Source organism: Homalodisca vitripennis, chromosome 6 (assembly GCF_021130785.1).
Source record: "Homalodisca vitripennis isolate AUS2020 chromosome 6, UT_GWSS_2.1, whole genome shotgun sequence".
In the NCBI taxonomy this organism is placed as follows: Eukaryota; Metazoa; Arthropoda; class Insecta; order Hemiptera; family Cicadellidae; genus Homalodisca; species Homalodisca vitripennis.
Genome location: NC_060212.1, coordinates 159,197,010 through 159,213,451, shown reverse-complemented (window position 1 = coordinate 159,213,451; position 16,442 = coordinate 159,197,010). Strand labels below are relative to the sequence as shown.

The 16,442-nt window shown below is 33.9% G+C and overlaps 1 protein-coding gene across 1 annotated transcript in view; it reads left to right on the top strand.

The window, feature by feature from the left end:
* The window catches only part of LOC124365089 (mannose-P-dolichol utilization defect 1 protein homolog), a 29,865-nt gene that overhangs the window by 9,523 nt on the left and 3,900 nt on the right, over positions 1-16,442 (top strand). The window contains exons 3-5 of the mRNA XM_046821022.1: positions 7,399-7,531; positions 12,105-12,309; positions 15,148-15,416. Coding sequence (XP_046676978.1) covers positions 7,399-7,531; positions 12,105-12,309; positions 15,148-15,414 — 605 coding nt within the window. The 3' untranslated portion in view covers positions 15,415-15,416. The remainder of the gene's footprint in view (positions 1-7,398; positions 7,532-12,104; positions 12,310-15,147; positions 15,417-16,442) is intronic.

Genomic DNA, 16,442 nt, shown 5'->3' with positions numbered 1-16,442 from the left:
TTGGTGTTGCCAGGAACTCTTCCAGAGTATTGGTCTTGTCACTAGAAAATTTCTAAGGTCTCTTCAGTCCATTTCTTGAAAAGTTCCTGAGGTTATCTGGTAGCATGTTTTTTTAGCTTTTGGCCAGGCCAATGAAAGAAGGTTTATCCATTAAGTGCAGTCTGATGGTGAAATAAGACACATCTGGAGGCGTGACGAGTGTGCTAATGTGGATATCCCCATTTGTTTGTAGGTTTAACCTGTCGACATGTAAGATGGCTTCATAGATCTAAAGGATAGTTACAGTGATTATGAGAGGTAACTGAAATGCTTGACAACAGCTTTGAAGAGCTAGAGATCTAACTGCTTTCTTCTACAGCATGAGTATTATTTTGAGGTTTCCAAGGAGTTGCCCCAAACTACCAACCCATAGTTCATATGAGATTCAACTAATGCATAATAAGTTGTTTTCGCAGCTTCCTGTATTCCAATCCATTTCAGTTGTTTAACATTAACAACATAGATGCAATATCTTTTTGCAGATATTGTTTACATGCTCTGTCCATGAAAGGTTACTGTTTAAAGTAATCCGTAAACTAAGGACTTAATATGGTTAACCACGGATACATCAGGGATACTTGGTATTTGATCTTTTCTTTTACTGAAGTGCACTGCTGTGTTTCCTCAGGGTTTAATAATTGGTCATTAGATTTACTTTAAGTGGGGATATTCTGCAGTGATGTGAAGGAGTTAGAATACAGTTTTTCTGCTACTTAGTTTTTATCAGGACGGTTGTGTCATCTGCATAGATCATGCAGTGAGTGCTATGGTTTTGTATGAAAGAGGGACAGTCATTAATAAACAGTATGAATAGTACAGGGCTCAGCACAGATCCCTGAGGGACTCCTCGTGGTTGTGGAGTTCACTTGATTGTGGTTGTAAGTCCAGATGCGGTGTACTGTAGCTCAACAACTTGAGATCGTCCTTGTAGATAGCTCGCAAACCAATCTTTTGTGATACCTGTAACTTCTAAAGATGCTAATTTTCCGGAGATCAAGCTGTGCCCCAAACAGTCAAAAACTTTGCTATAGTCAAGGAATAAAGCTGTCATTTATCTTTCTTCATCAATGTTGTCAATGACGGTCTTGACTAGACTGATGATAGCAGTTGTCGTAGATCTCAGTATCTGAAACCCATGCTGGTAGTGGTAAACTAAGCTATGTTGTTTAAGAGATCCAATTGTATTGTTCACAATAATTTTGGAAAATGTTGAGATCAGTGATATTGGTTAGTAATTTTCCGGTTCTGGTTTTGGTCCTTTTTTGAGTTTGGGGTATGTATATTTTAGAGATTTTCAGTCCAGAGGGCACATAACTCTTATTTTGATTTATTTATGTAGTTAGGGTGGGATTAATTCTTCAGTGCAGTGTTTTACAATTTTAGATGAGTATTCATCAATGTTATTAGATAATTTACTGTTTAGGCTGCAGATTACGGATTTTACTCTTTGTGAGTTGTGGGAGTCATTTGAAATGGTTGTTTGAGAAGAGTTGTAATAGAGTCATTCCCTTAAACTAGTCTCTTGTTTCTCTGCTGTTGATGAAACTTCTGCAAATTAATTTCTGCTATCTGGGTGAAGTACGTGTTGAAGATGTTCAGCTACTTCAGTTAGATTGTCTATGATTTTATTATTTACAGTTAGTTTAAGACCAGACTGAATGGTTTGTTTTGACTGTCTCAGAATTGATGAGATTCCATAGTGCTTTAGCCTTATATTTCTGTTGTATATCTCTATTTTCGTTTTGATTTAACATTACCAATTTATTAAATTATAACTATTAATTTTAGAATACCTGTGAAATTAAATGGAAAATGCATAACATTTTGAGATATTTTATGACTATAAACCTCATCTTTATAATACACATTAGCATTTTTTGTTACCTCTGTCTTTTTAAAACATTACTTGTGGATGATCGTTAGTTTTTCCCTCTTTAATTGGTGAAATAAATTTAAAACTTAAGATTTACAGGTTATATTTGTTACTTTTTAGTAACTGTTTTTTTTTTTTTACTTGTCACTTCCCCAGAAATGAAATTTATACCTTTAACTTCAATTTAGTTCTCTCAGGTGTATTAAAGTTCGCTCTGCATTTACCAATGGTGCAGTGTAGTGGATAAAATGGTTTTTGCAAGATAAAATATACAAACTAAATTTTAATACAACACCCGTTATTGTACCTCTTTTAGTTAATTTATGGTCAACTTTCAAAGTTGGATATCTGTACTTTTTTGTCCGAGAGTAGACATCAAGGTTTATCTTTGGTCTTGATTTGTGATTTAAACTTAAATATTTGTTTCAGAATATTTTAACTATCCATACATAAATTTCCTGGTGATTGGTGGTAGGGTGGTTTTACTGTACTCTGTAAACTCTGACCTAACCTTTTTCCTCCTTTTATTAGTTCAGAAGTACTATCAAATCTCGGGAACGCCTATTGATAAAGAAGGTCTCTATGCTCCTGTGTCCTCGGTGCTCTGGACACCCCCCAGAGAAGATTTCTGGATGCGCCACTGTCCATGAGGAAGAATTTAGGGTATTAATCTCACTCATCTCCCTTTGGAAGGAAGGAAACCCAGCTCTGTATTAGCGACGGTAGCGACGTGACTGTATCACGTCTGATCACCCGTCCTAACCAATTTGCTGCAAACATCCACTCGTTTGAACTTTGTTTTTCTTTGTTGCTGATATGTCAAGCACAATACACTGTGCTCTGTTGTGTAACTTGAAATCTACAAAGTCTTGATCACCCAGAAGGACTGATACCATCCACAAATAATTTTTCCGAAGTGACAACATTCACTTGGTCATGTTCAAGAGTATCTACATAAAGGGCTGCCTCCTGGACCTCTGTATGACACTATGGACTTGATTTTTCTTCTGTTATACAATAGCAAAATGATTATTTTTTTAAACAGTACACACCTTTTTCCATAGGCTGGGCAGTGATTTTTACCATGTTTTCTGCTAAATCTAGAACACTTAAATGAACTAGGCCTATGTTGATTGGACTTTGAAGTTACAATAGGTAAACTGTTTTTTACAGAATCTTGTCTTTTGAGGAAATATTTGAAGTAGGTGTGGGTGTAGAACTGGGGGTTTTCTTAATAATTTTATCTTACTTACCTTTAATTTGGTCAAGCTGTTAGCTAGTTTCTGCTGTCCTACCTTGTTTTATCGCTCGTTTAAAGTTAGATACAATAACTTCAAAAGTCTTTCTTGAAGATTCTGATCTCGAACACCAATGACAATTCTGTCTCTTATTAATGTATCCTCGTCTTGAAAATCACATAACTTAGCCAACTTCCAAAGGTCACTGATGAAATTATCAATAGCCTTGAGAACTTAAATCTGTTGTAGACCACATTCTCGTATGCTTCACAGTACTGATAAAAATGGTTTTGTCATCTTTAGTCTTAAAAGTTTTATAAACTTCTAGGGCTTCATCCCCAATGCAATTTAAGAGCATTGCCACGTAGACCTCCTCAGTTTTCTTGTCATTACCAGACACTGTTCAATAGTTTTCCAATTTCGGTTTGAGTAACTTCCTGTTATTTACTAAATTTTCATTAAAAACTGATTCCTATGGAGGACTGAATTCACCTATTTCTTAACCTAGCTACCTGTACATTCGTGTGAGGCTTCAAAAATCAGGTTAAAATAAGAGCAATCACAACAGATTTCATTACAACTTTTCGTAATTGAATTGACTTATCATGGGTTCAAATAAACCTGATACCATGTTTAATATTGTCATGGATTTAATCTTAATAAATAAACATGTTGTATTCATATGTTTCTTTTTATTTATCATAAATCAACCACAACAATATTAAACATCAGATAGTCAATAAGGGATATTGTCTTGATGTCCTAAGATGGCTATAAGATGCTGTGTGAAGGCGATGGTTGGATTGGATTCTGCACAAGACTACACACCAGCTCATTTATAAAGTCTTATTTAGCATGTTGTAACAAAACACAATATAAAACATCTTCAACAGCCTCTGTACAGTTCTGATATAGCTCCATATAATTTCTGGCTGTATCCAAAATTAAAATTTCTGAAAGGGAAAAGATTTTAGGACAGAAAAAAATCAGACAAATTTCTTTTCGTAATCTGTTGGCCCTTCCAAAAGAATTATATCAAGGAATGATTCTGGAAGTGTGAAGAGCGTTAGACTACCATAGTGGCTCGTAGAAAGGAGTAGGCTTAGTTTTAAAGGAAGGGGACCGCAGTTGTCTTGAAAAAGTACATGTTCTTACCAAAATTACAGGATATTATATTTTCGAGACAAATCTCTTACCTACCTCCCTGTCCTCTCAATAAAGCACGAATGGAGCATGATCGGTTTCACACTGTGTATTTATTAATCTTAAAACTTCTCTGAGATAAAATTTTGATGTGTTGTCACTCTGCAGCGTACATTTGAAATCCACACAAAAAAGCAAATATCTGCAGGGTACATACAACTATATTGAGTGTGGTTTTTCTTTCTGTTAATATTTATGGTCATTTTAAGGTGGTACAATTGATTTTCGGTTAGAATATTTTTCAGTTTTTCAAGAAAATTTTGATCACAGCTCTGTAGGATATTGTTTTTAAAGGTTGGACAAATAAAAAATTGTTTTGGTTTTTTAATGATGAGTGATAAGAGTTTGAAGCAGAATTTTGGGATATCTTGTATTAAGACCAAAGAAAAATGTTTTAAATGAACTTTTTACAATATTTACATGAAAGATGACTGGACATGGTGACCTGTTTCTTGTATATAAAAAAGTTAATGTTCATTAAGTAAAAATCTACTGAATACTTGTAATTTATTTAAATTATTTTCAGTTAAAGAAATGCAATTTCCTTGTCATAAATCAATTAGCAGTCAGTGCTTGTCACACCACCTGATACTTTTTTATGTATAATCTGTAAATATTTCACATTTTTATTTCAGCAGTTTTTATTAGGGCCTGATTAAAAAATGGCCTGATTAAAAAATGGCCTATGTTTGCGACTTTAAATTTCTTTTACGTTTTCTGACTTGAAAGAAGTTATCTTAAAAGGCCATTATTATAAAATAAAAATACATTTTTCCAATTAGAAATTGATTGCACTGCCCTAAGTTTAATGTACCTTAGCCTTCATCACTGTATATCATTAAATCACCATTACTCTTAGATATCTACAACATACTCGTATAATATAAGTGTGTATCCCTTATAATGAATGCATACTAATTGAAGACCTAACAATGCATTTTTGTTTTTTTAAGTAGTCCAAGTTCTTATCTCTCTGACTAAATCTTTCAAAACAAGGTCTTTCTAATTTACACATCTAATTTCATGTGCTGTCGACAGTACAAGGAGAAATATATGATTGATGTGAAACAGCTCAATGTCGTCAATTGTGTTCAATTAATCGGAATTTGTAGATAACTGAGACAAGAAATTGCCTTCACTGTGTTGCTTACTCTGTGTGTACTTGAGACTGAACTTGAAGTTTGTATAAATGAAACAAAACAAAAAATTATGAATTTGATCATTATTAGTATGGAGTGTACATAAAAAAAACACCAGTATAAAATTATAACATCCCATTTAATAACTGAAGCTTTCTCAGAGATTTTGAAATAATTCCTTATGGTTGTGAGATCCTGATTTACATGAGAAATTAGATTTTTACACCTAATGTAATCAGATATTCTCCCTTCTAAGGTGGGACAACTTACTCATTGACCTTACTTAAGGAGGAGGTGTAAGGTAGGTTAAAAAATCCATATTTTCCCTGTATTTATTTTATAAAATTAAGTCTCCAATGTTATACTTGATTACACAATTGATTACTTAAGATAAATTCTACTTTTTATGTTTAAAATTAAATCATTTAAGCTGATTTGATTATTATATATATATATATATATATATATATATTACACATGCAACCTGGTCTCTTTCGTGGGTGAATTAATAATGTAACACATAACTACAATCTAGGTTAAAATAAACTAATTATACCAGAGCGTTGTTACGCGCATAAGTCAGGAACCACAACAAACAACTTGTGTGTCAACTCCATGCACACTATCTCTAAAACATACACAATGAACAATGCTCAATGCAAAACGCTTTCTTGTATCACTGAATGATGGCAAATTTCCAGAAAATCCTGATTCCTTCAGCAATCCTTCCAACCTCGTATATATGTTGCTAGACTGATTTTCACTTTTTACATAAAATTATGATCATAAAATAAGTTGACAATAATGTTGACAGTATATATATATATCTTCTGTAATACCAATCGGCTTCAATACAAGGCAACCAGATAGGTTGAACCTAAGATGATTCTCTTTTCCTTCTTATAACAAAATTGTTAGTTCTATGTAAACATTTACAAACATTCTACATACAGCTGATTAGAATCTTGTTGTTTTTGGTATTTATTTGTTAAAATTTTATGTTGGTTATGTCTTTTGTTCTTGGTTTGAGTTCTGTTTGTATGTTTTTAATTCAGTGTGTTTCTGATGAAGGGCTCTGTGAACTCGAAAAGTAAACATGAACACTGAATATTCTGTTTTTGTGTAAACTTAAAAGTACTTAGAAGAGTATATATATATATATATATATATATATATATATGTAGTATATATATGTATATATCTTTAAATTGTTTATATATATTGGTTCTTAAATTGTATATATTGGTTGTTGTTGTTGAATTTTATATTTATTGTAGAATTTTTTACCTATTCTTGATTTTTATATTTGTTGGGAATTTGTAAAATTGTATACATTTCGTTACAAATTTGTTGCTTTTTACAATTGTTAATGCCTTGTTCTGACTAGTTGTAATGCAGCCTGCTTAAAAAAAACAAAAAGTATTAGAAAAACTGTCTCAAACCACTAAGCTTATACAATGTTGCTGTAAATGCTACTGTTGAACCTCTGTATGATTTTTATTTTATTTAGTTTTTAGAATAGTACATTGTTTTATGTATTTTTGACTTGACAGCAAATCTGCCGGCAAATAAACGTTGTTAATACTTGTAGAAGTCTTACGGCAATAAACTAGATTTTATTTGGTTGGATAGAAAATTTATGTATGGATTTAAATGTTCATATCACTTTTCTCCAAGTACATGTTAAACATTAATTTCTGTGTAGCTTTTAAATTACCATGACCATGAGTATTTTGAGTATTTAGTTACCAAAAAGTATTTAGTTACCTGTTTGGAGTATAGATTCGGCCCTTTACTCTTGACCCAGAATATAAACAAGAGTTATCTGGAATTGATCTTTTGGGAAATGATCTCTTAAACTGTGTCCCCCCATAAGTAACCATCTTTTGTTTCTTCTATTTTTCAGTGAAGTTTCCTCAAATCATTAAAATATGGTCCAACAAAAGTGCAGCTGGTCTCAGTTTCCTGAGTGTGTTGTTGGACTTGTATGCTGTCACGACAGGTGTTGCATACTCCTATGCCAAGGGCTTCACTTTCAGGTTTGTTTAACATAGTTTGTACACTTTTTTATGAGTGCTTTCAAATGGAAAATGTAAACTGTACGATTGCAGCACGTTAAAAAGTGTCACACACAATAATACAATTAAAAGTCTCTTTCTATATACACTCAGTAGATTTGAATTAAGTGAAAAATGAGAAGGAGTATCTAGACTGGATGTATTAATTCTTAGAATACTCAATATAAATGTCTGTACTTACCCTAGAGTGCTAATACAATAAAAAAGTTTTAATGTGTTTAAAGTTTTTGTTTATTCAGTTATTTCATTTAATTTTTTATGTTGTCAGGTAGGTAACTAAAAGAACCACTTTCGGATCGATAATATGAAGCAAGAACAATGAATAGCTGTTGTCTGATGTTCACTCAACACGCTAGTGCATTCTATCACCGGTTTTACAAACTACAATTCACAATAATAAACACGTAAATTACAAGTTTCTGGTCATAGCGGTTTTATAAAATTTTGCTGCATGAGATTTACCGTAATACACGTGGGAAGGGCTAAGGCAACCTCCATACCCTTATTGGTCTGCACCATGAGTATAAACACACTGTGGTGTGTAAACTGTGTTATTGTTCTTTACTATTAATATTCATCTGTATTAATGTATAATTAACAAAAAACTTCATTTGAAAGCCAAATCATCTGTATTGGAGACTGTAACTGCTCAATGTTTTGTCTGATACCCCAATGTCCAAGCAAGTTTTGTAACTAATTAAAATGGTAACTTATGAAATCACAGTTTAATGGGTTTCATTGGTTGAGGTCCTAAAATATCTCTGAGGAGTCTTAAATGTGGACAACGCCTACCATGGATTATGAGATGAATCTGCTTAACCATTTTATGATCAATAATCTTAATAATAATAATCTTTCTTTATTCCTATAATTTTTTTACATGTATACATGAAAATTTACAATTTCATATCAACCTGAAATACCAATCTGAACTCAAAAATAAAATCTTACATAATAAAACACAAATTAAATAACATATAGAGGAACTCCCAGGCCTAGCCTGTTGAATGATACAATGTAAACTTATTTTAATGAGTGGCAGACTAATATAAAAAATAAAATACATAACCATCCAGTAAGGTAAAATTGATACTTGGTAAACCAAACTCAGTAATATATTAAGTATATTTTAAATATACTAACAGTGTCATTAAATCATGCTATTATAAAATACAATATTACAAAGATAACAAAATAATAGAGACATTGATCAATTGAGCCATGAATACAGATTTTAGCAACATCCTCTACCTGCCACACCAGCAGACCAAACAGCTGATAAAGCTCAGGTAGGGTATAAAGGGCTCAAGTCGCCAGCCTATATTAATTCAGGAACAACAATACAAAAAAAAAAATGTTATAAAGTCTTCAGTGTGTGACTGTTCTTCGGATTTGTGTGTGTGTGTTTTAAAGTGTTTATATTTGTTGTGTGTTTATTGTGATCTATATGGCATTTAGTAGTGTCGGGGAGAATGAATAAAATGTGGTGTAGTTGGAATATTGTATCAAGGTTTGCTACTATTTAAAACTTAACCTAGAAACTAATCTATTTATATTTGCTAGGATACAGTAACATAGGTTTACACTTCAGCATTTAAGACATAATAGGAAAGAAATCTTGCTGTACTTGTTCTATGCTTAAAATCCAATCCCTAACATATTTACCAAATACTTGTATACTATCAACATTCCATTGGTGTTTTCCATACTTAAGACCTTATTATTTTTCAAAAACCACCAACCAAGACTATACATATCATCCTTTATTTGTCTTACAATTTCATTTCTATCATTAGCAATGTAGCATAAAGCTGTATCATCTGTAAATGACGTAATATAGCCCTTGAACGTACCATTACATTGTAGTCATTGATGTAGATAAGAAACAATGTAGCACCTAGTACTGAACCTTGGGGCACTCCATATCATACTCATTGCTTCCTATTCTTTAGGTAGCTTTCAAATAAAGAGTAGACTACTCCTCTAATTCCACAATTATACATCTTTTTAGTAAAATGTTATGATTAACTGTGTCGTAGGTTTTATATATATATCTAAAAATAATCCACTTACCTTTGTACCACTATTTTATTTCATAGGCTACCCTTTCAAACAAATTCACTAATATCCGTTTCTGTGTTTATTCCTTTTCTAAATCCAAATTGCTTTGCACAAATTTCTTTTTTAATTTCATATAAAATTATTTCATCAAAACTAGGTCATTTACTTGCAACAGAAAAGAAAAAGCTATGAAATTCGTTTGCAATTTTTAGGATCTTTAATTTCAGGGTTCAGTTTTTCTAGTACTATGCAGTTATTATTTCTTTTACTCTGCCCTGTAACATTATTTAAAACTTTTAGTGTTTTTTTAGAGTTCCCTTTTTTTCAAATAAAATGTTGTAATATCTATTCTACAAGTTTATAATATCTTTCAGCAAATTATTTCTAATATTTCTGAAAAAAGTCAAGAGTTAGCTTATCATAAAATATTAAAAAGCGACTGTTGAATATCTTGTAACTAACACTTCCTCCCATTGATCTGTATTGTATTTGTATTTGTATTTGATCGTTGTCAAATAGGCTATGCAATGTATCGTTATTGATGCAATATTTAGGGGGTGCGACATATGATGTCTTATCACTACGCAAACAAACCACTGTCATGCAATTGTCCATAATATGATTATCAATTATTTTTGTTTCAATTTCATTACAATTTCTATTTCTTAATCTTACACAAATATGATCAATGCATGTTTTCGCAGCAATGTTAATTATTCTAGTTGGAGTATTTATAACAGATTCCAATCCATGTTCTGCCAGTAAAATTTTATATTCATCAATTACATTTTGTTCTTTAAGTATATTTATATTCAGATCTGCTATCAAAATTAGATTTTTATAATTTCTTAAGTTTTCTAGAAAAAAATAATTTTGTAATTCTTCTAGAAAGGAGAATGTTTAATCTATATATACCTAGAATATTGAAAAACGTATCCATTGCTTTGAAACAAAGAACAATAATATCAATCGTGCAAAATTTTACTGGACTTTCATTTACATTTACTATTGTTGCTGAAATAGACTGACACTCCATCATATTTATATGTTATCAATAACAAAATTTGGGTTAATTAGTTCTTATTTAATAATAATCATTATGTATCATTAGTTTAAAAAAAAATAGGGATCACATATAAGTGCTTTACAGATTCCGAAATCCATATTTAAAAAAAAACTCACATTTGGAAAGAATTTAAACATGGACATTTCAACTAAGAAGGAATTAAAATTTGCCCTGAGACTACGAATATTTAGGTGCAAGACAACAAACCCAATATTGTAACTTAATATACTAGAAGCCAAAATATTTTTAATAAATAAGTTAAATACACAAAACAACACATACATATGACAGTTGACATAAACCAGACACCAGATATTAAGGACACTCACTAACTTACATCTTAAGGCTAGACTTGCATTTGACATTTGATAATTGGTCCATTGTCTTCTCTCTTCAAATAGATCCTTCCTCCTTGCACCCAGAGCCACTTGTGATTGTTTGTCTTTTTGTACTCAAGAGCCTCCTTAAGCAATAACTTACTGTTAGGTGTCAGCGACTCATTTAGGTAGATGGGGCTGTTCACGCTCATGTTGAGGTGTCTGGTGGAGAAGTCCCTCTTAGCCCTGCGCTTTGCTAGGATATTCTCAGCGTCAATTCATTGAACAAATTTAACAATTATTCCTGAAGGACCGTCCCAATTTGTTCTTTTCTCCAAGTGGCAGGCATCTATCATCTTTTCCATAAAGGCATACTAAGAGCACTTCCAACTTCCTACACAGTTTCTACCACCGAGTTCTTGACAGGGACACCCTGTATTTCAACACAGTTCTTTCTAGTGTACTGTTCTTGCTCTTCAAGTTTATTTTCAAGAAGGTCTATATTGGCTTTTAAGACTCCTATTTTCACTTTCCAACTTATCAATTTTATCCATAAACTTATTTAATTTTTCAGTCAAGCCCTTATTAATTAATACTTTGGCTGTATTGTTCCATTCTTACAAGTGCACTTATAGCCTCTATTAACTTTAACCAACAAAACAAATGTACAGGTCTGGATATAAATAATGATAAACTGAGTATGGTTGAAGGAACGCTATATGACACATCTGTTCTGCTCAGTCGCCGTCTTATCAGATCAACAATATTTTGTTAGTTTATCTTTTAAGCTAAGAAATAAAATGATGATACACCAGTTGATTAATTTTGATACTCATTTATCAACTAACTTTTAAATCCAAATCTATTAAACGTTTTTACATTGTTAAAGGTTTTTGATTGTATTGCAAAAACTCATATTATGCTATTAAACATTTTGTTAACTAAGTAATAATTCAATCCACAACAGTGTGAGAAAGAAGAAATTGCATAGTTGGCAACACTAGCTTCATGTTGTGACATGCAATAGCCGCCTGACTTGTTGAGTTTTTTTATGTCACTATGTAATGCGACATATCTGTGGTGTTTACAGTGCATGGGGGGACTCCCTGTTCCTGCTGATCCAGACGTTGGTGATTGCTGTGTTGGTATTACACTACAACTACTCCACTAACCTGGCCTCAGCGTTCTTGGCTGTGTTCTCTGTGACACTGTACACTCTTCTCAGTGGGCTCACTCCTATAGACTTCCTGTGGACATTGCAGGCCGCCAGTGTGCCCATCATGTTCGCCGGAAAGGTAAGTAATTCTCAACTTGGCTGTGTTCTCTGTGACACTGTACACTCTTCTCAGTGGGCTCACTCCTATAGACTTCCTGTGGACATTGCAGGCCGCCAGTGTGCCCATCATGTTCGCCGGAAAGGTAAGTAATTCTCAACTTGGCTGTGTTCTCTGTGACACTGTACACTCTTCTCAGTGGGCTCACTCCTATAGACTTCCTGTGGACATTGCAGGCCGCCAGTGTGCCCATCATGTTCGCCGGAAAGGTAAGTAATTCTCAACTTGGCTGTGTTCTCTGTGACACTGTACACTCTTCTCAGTGGGCTCACTCCTATAGACTTCCTGTGGACATTGCAGGCCGCCAGTGTGCCCATCATGTTCGCCGGAAAGGTAAGTAATTCTCAACTTGGCTGTGTTCTCTGTGACACTGTACACTCTTCTCAGTGGGCTCACTCCTATAGACTTCCTGTGGACATTGCAGGCCGCCAGTGTGCCCATCATGTTCGCCGGAAAGGTAAGTAATTCTCAACTTGGCTGTGTTCTCTGTGACACTGTACACTCTTCTCAGTGGGCTCACTCCTATAGACTTCCTGTGGACATTGCAGGCCGCCAGTGTGCCCATCATGTTCGCCGGAAAGGTAAGTAATTCTCAACTTGGCTGTGTTCTCTGTGACACTGTACACTCTTCTCAGTGGGCTCACTCCTATAGACTTCCTGTGGACATTGCAGGCCGCCAGTGTGCCCATCATGTTCGCCGGAAAGGTAAGTAATTCTCAACTTGGCTGTGTTCTCTGTGACACTGTACACTCTTCTCAGTGGGCTCACTCCTATAGACTTCCTGTGGACATTGCAGGCCGCCAGTGTGCCCATCATGTTCGCCGGAAAGGTAAGTAATTCTCAACTTGGCTGTGTTCTCTGTGACACTGTACACTCTTCTCAGTGGGCTCACTCCTATAGACTTCCTGTGGACATTGCAGGCCGCCAGTGTGCCCATCATGTTCGCCGGAAAGGAAAGGTAAGTAATTCTCAACTTCGCGGTGCTTAAATATTGTTCAAATATTAATATTTCAGTAAATGTATTACACAGAACGCTTCATATCCGAACCATACAACCGACTTCTTAGATATTTGACTGAGGGTTCGACTAGCTGCTTGTTTCTGGTGTGAGGCTATAAATTCAAGCTGGTCTGGATATTTTGTATTTGACCAATTAGTTGTTGTATACAGTAAATGATTAGTTAAAAAATATTTTACAGTACTGGATAAGTGTTTATCATCAAATGTATAGGAATTTTTTTTGTAAAAGGGTTCTTTCTTTCTTCTTGGATTAACCAACCTTTTGCCTTTTCAACCATGGCCTGGTCCCGTCAGGGTTAGCTATGAGAGGTTCTACTGTATTGTATAACACTGTGTTATAGTTTTATTTATTCGCTGCCCATTAAAAATAAACCCAAACTTGTGTTTAAATCATCATGTAAAATTTTCACTGACAAATTTAAAATCGGTCTTTCTGTTTGAATATAAACTAGGAGTACACTCACTGGTCCCGTTCACTTAGATTATCACTGTATCGAACAGTTACTTCCCTATAATAGAAAATGATGGCATCTGAATAATGTTAAATATTTTAAGATATTTAAGAATTATTTTAGCTTGTTGGTATGAGTTGTAAAAATTTAAATTTTTACTGTTATTGTTTAATTTCATCTTAGCTTTTACAATTTTATATATAGATATATTTAATCTTTACAAGATATTTTTCTAAAATTATATCTTTTCTTTCATTCTCAAAAAATATGTACCTTGTAAATTGAATATACAAGAACTCATGTAATAAGTGGATTAATTGGACGTTTGAACACGGAATATCTCAAGCAAGACCTTGGAAAGTAACAAACATTCTTGACCCAGCAGGGATCACTTCTGGCTGGTTTATACCTACCAGTTGAACCCACCACTGGGCACAGCAAAAACCGATGTGCCACTTCAATCTGGGCAACCTTATGGATGTCCAGTAGCGGCACATCACTAACCGCAAATGTTGAGATTCTGGGGTTCATGGGCAATTCGATAGGTCTAGTCTATTGTGGGAGATGACTGTTGGAGTTGGTGGGGTTTGTTCCCTAACCTCAGAGGTTCTTGTTAACCTCAACTAGGGTGTGCCACCCCCTGCCTACTTTGACTGGAGAGGCTGGTTCAGAGCTGGCCTCCCCTTCTTCCGGGGAGACATGACTTTGAGATGTAGTGCCCTAATTCTTCCTCATGGATCTCAATAGGAGGCGGCCCCTACTCCCTAACCTTGCCTATCCTGAATATCCTGTCACTCCGGAAGCAGCGCAAAAGGTTCTTACAGGACTAAGTGCAATTTATAAGCTTCTTGTCCTAAGAGAAACAAAAAAAAAAAAAACAACATTCATAATCCTTTTATGATTTTAACTTTTGACCTGACTGTTGTAACAGTTTCATCTCTTAAGTATTTGTAACACATGAGAAAGAGCTTTAACCCTGCAGCAGAATCGAACTGCTACTGGACTAATCAATAAAAGTGGATAAAACAAGTTTATTGTAAGTTTATTTTCTTATTGTATCGTCGTCTTATAATTTTACAATGGTAAAATAAGGGTACAAATCTGAAGTACTAGCACTGAAGAGAAATATGAGTAGTAAATATTAATCTTTTATATTGTTTTTGTTTAGAAGAAACCCCATCTTCATTTCGTATTGGAATATTACGAAGAAGATAATGAGTCCAAATAACTTCTTCTTTTTAATAAAGCACTTAATATACTGTATTAGTTTTCTTAAATTTTGAACTATTGTTAAAAATTAAAACTGTAATTTTGTTTATTCCGACAGATGGTACAAGCTTACACAAACTATAGTAATGGTGGGACGGGTCAGTTGTCTGCGATGACATGTGTGATGCTGCTACTTGGCACGACAGCACGCATCTTCACATCAGTGCAGGAGACAGGAGACACTGTGATCATCACTATATATGCCCTTGCCACTCTCGGCAATGCCATCCTGGTTGGCCAGTTTGTTTACTATGGCTACACGACGACACCGGTCACTAAGGGCAGCAAGAAGGCAAAAAAAAACACGGTGAAAAAAACCCAGTAAAAGTGAGTAGCTTTTTGTTGTAGAATATATGTTTAAAATCTGTAAGCTGTATTTCAATACTTTAGGAAAATTTTACAAATTTATATTATAACTAGACTGTGTTCAAAGTTATCAAACTTATAGGCTAACAATAATTTATCGTACTTATTCTAGACACACACCTGAAAATACAATTATATAAAAAACAATGATCTTCACTTAGTCTAAAATAGGCTACCACTAACCAACTTAAATTTAATTGTGGAAGTTCTTGCCCCACGTTAGGCGCCATTTTGTTACGATCCAGTCCCCACAGTCCTCACGGTGGTTGTGCGATTTTGCTACGTTCGTCGTCCCCCGTTTGTTGTGCCAATTTGCTCACGATCAGTTTTCTAAGTGTGCTGCCCCTCGTTGGTTGTGCGACTTGCTTACAATCAGTTTTTTAAACCGCTTTTTGACATGTGTTGTAATCCCCTGTTGGCTGACTCATATTGTTCACCATGATATGAAAACATGGCTCTGTAGTAGGAAAAGTTAGGACTGTAAAGACCTCACTCTGCCACTTCACCCCACAAAATATAACAACATAATTCAGTTACAAAACGTGCATGATTTTAAAACATGGCTAAAAAATTACTTTTAAAATTCTGTAACATTGAAGGCATGGCCGGTGCTTCTTAAAAGAACACTGATAAATTTAGTAATTTCCAAAAAGTTCCCTTCTCAGAAAAATATATTTAGTAATAATAAATACTTTACATGGCTAGAATTACCTTGTTTTCTTTTTTATATTGATAAAAATGTTGTTAAATTAAACGTTTGAGTAAGGAAGAAACATTTTTCATTACGTTTTAGGAAGGAACTGAATTTTAATTTAACTCTTTCGGTCTCGGCCATTTTTTCAAAAGATTTCCTGAAATCCCAGAAATTTATTGCAGTTTTTTCTATTTTACAGACTTTTGTAAAAAAATGTATTTTTTAAGTACATTTTCAACCAACTTTCTTCATTATTTAAATTTTTTTTATTCAGAATGAAATGTACTAAATTA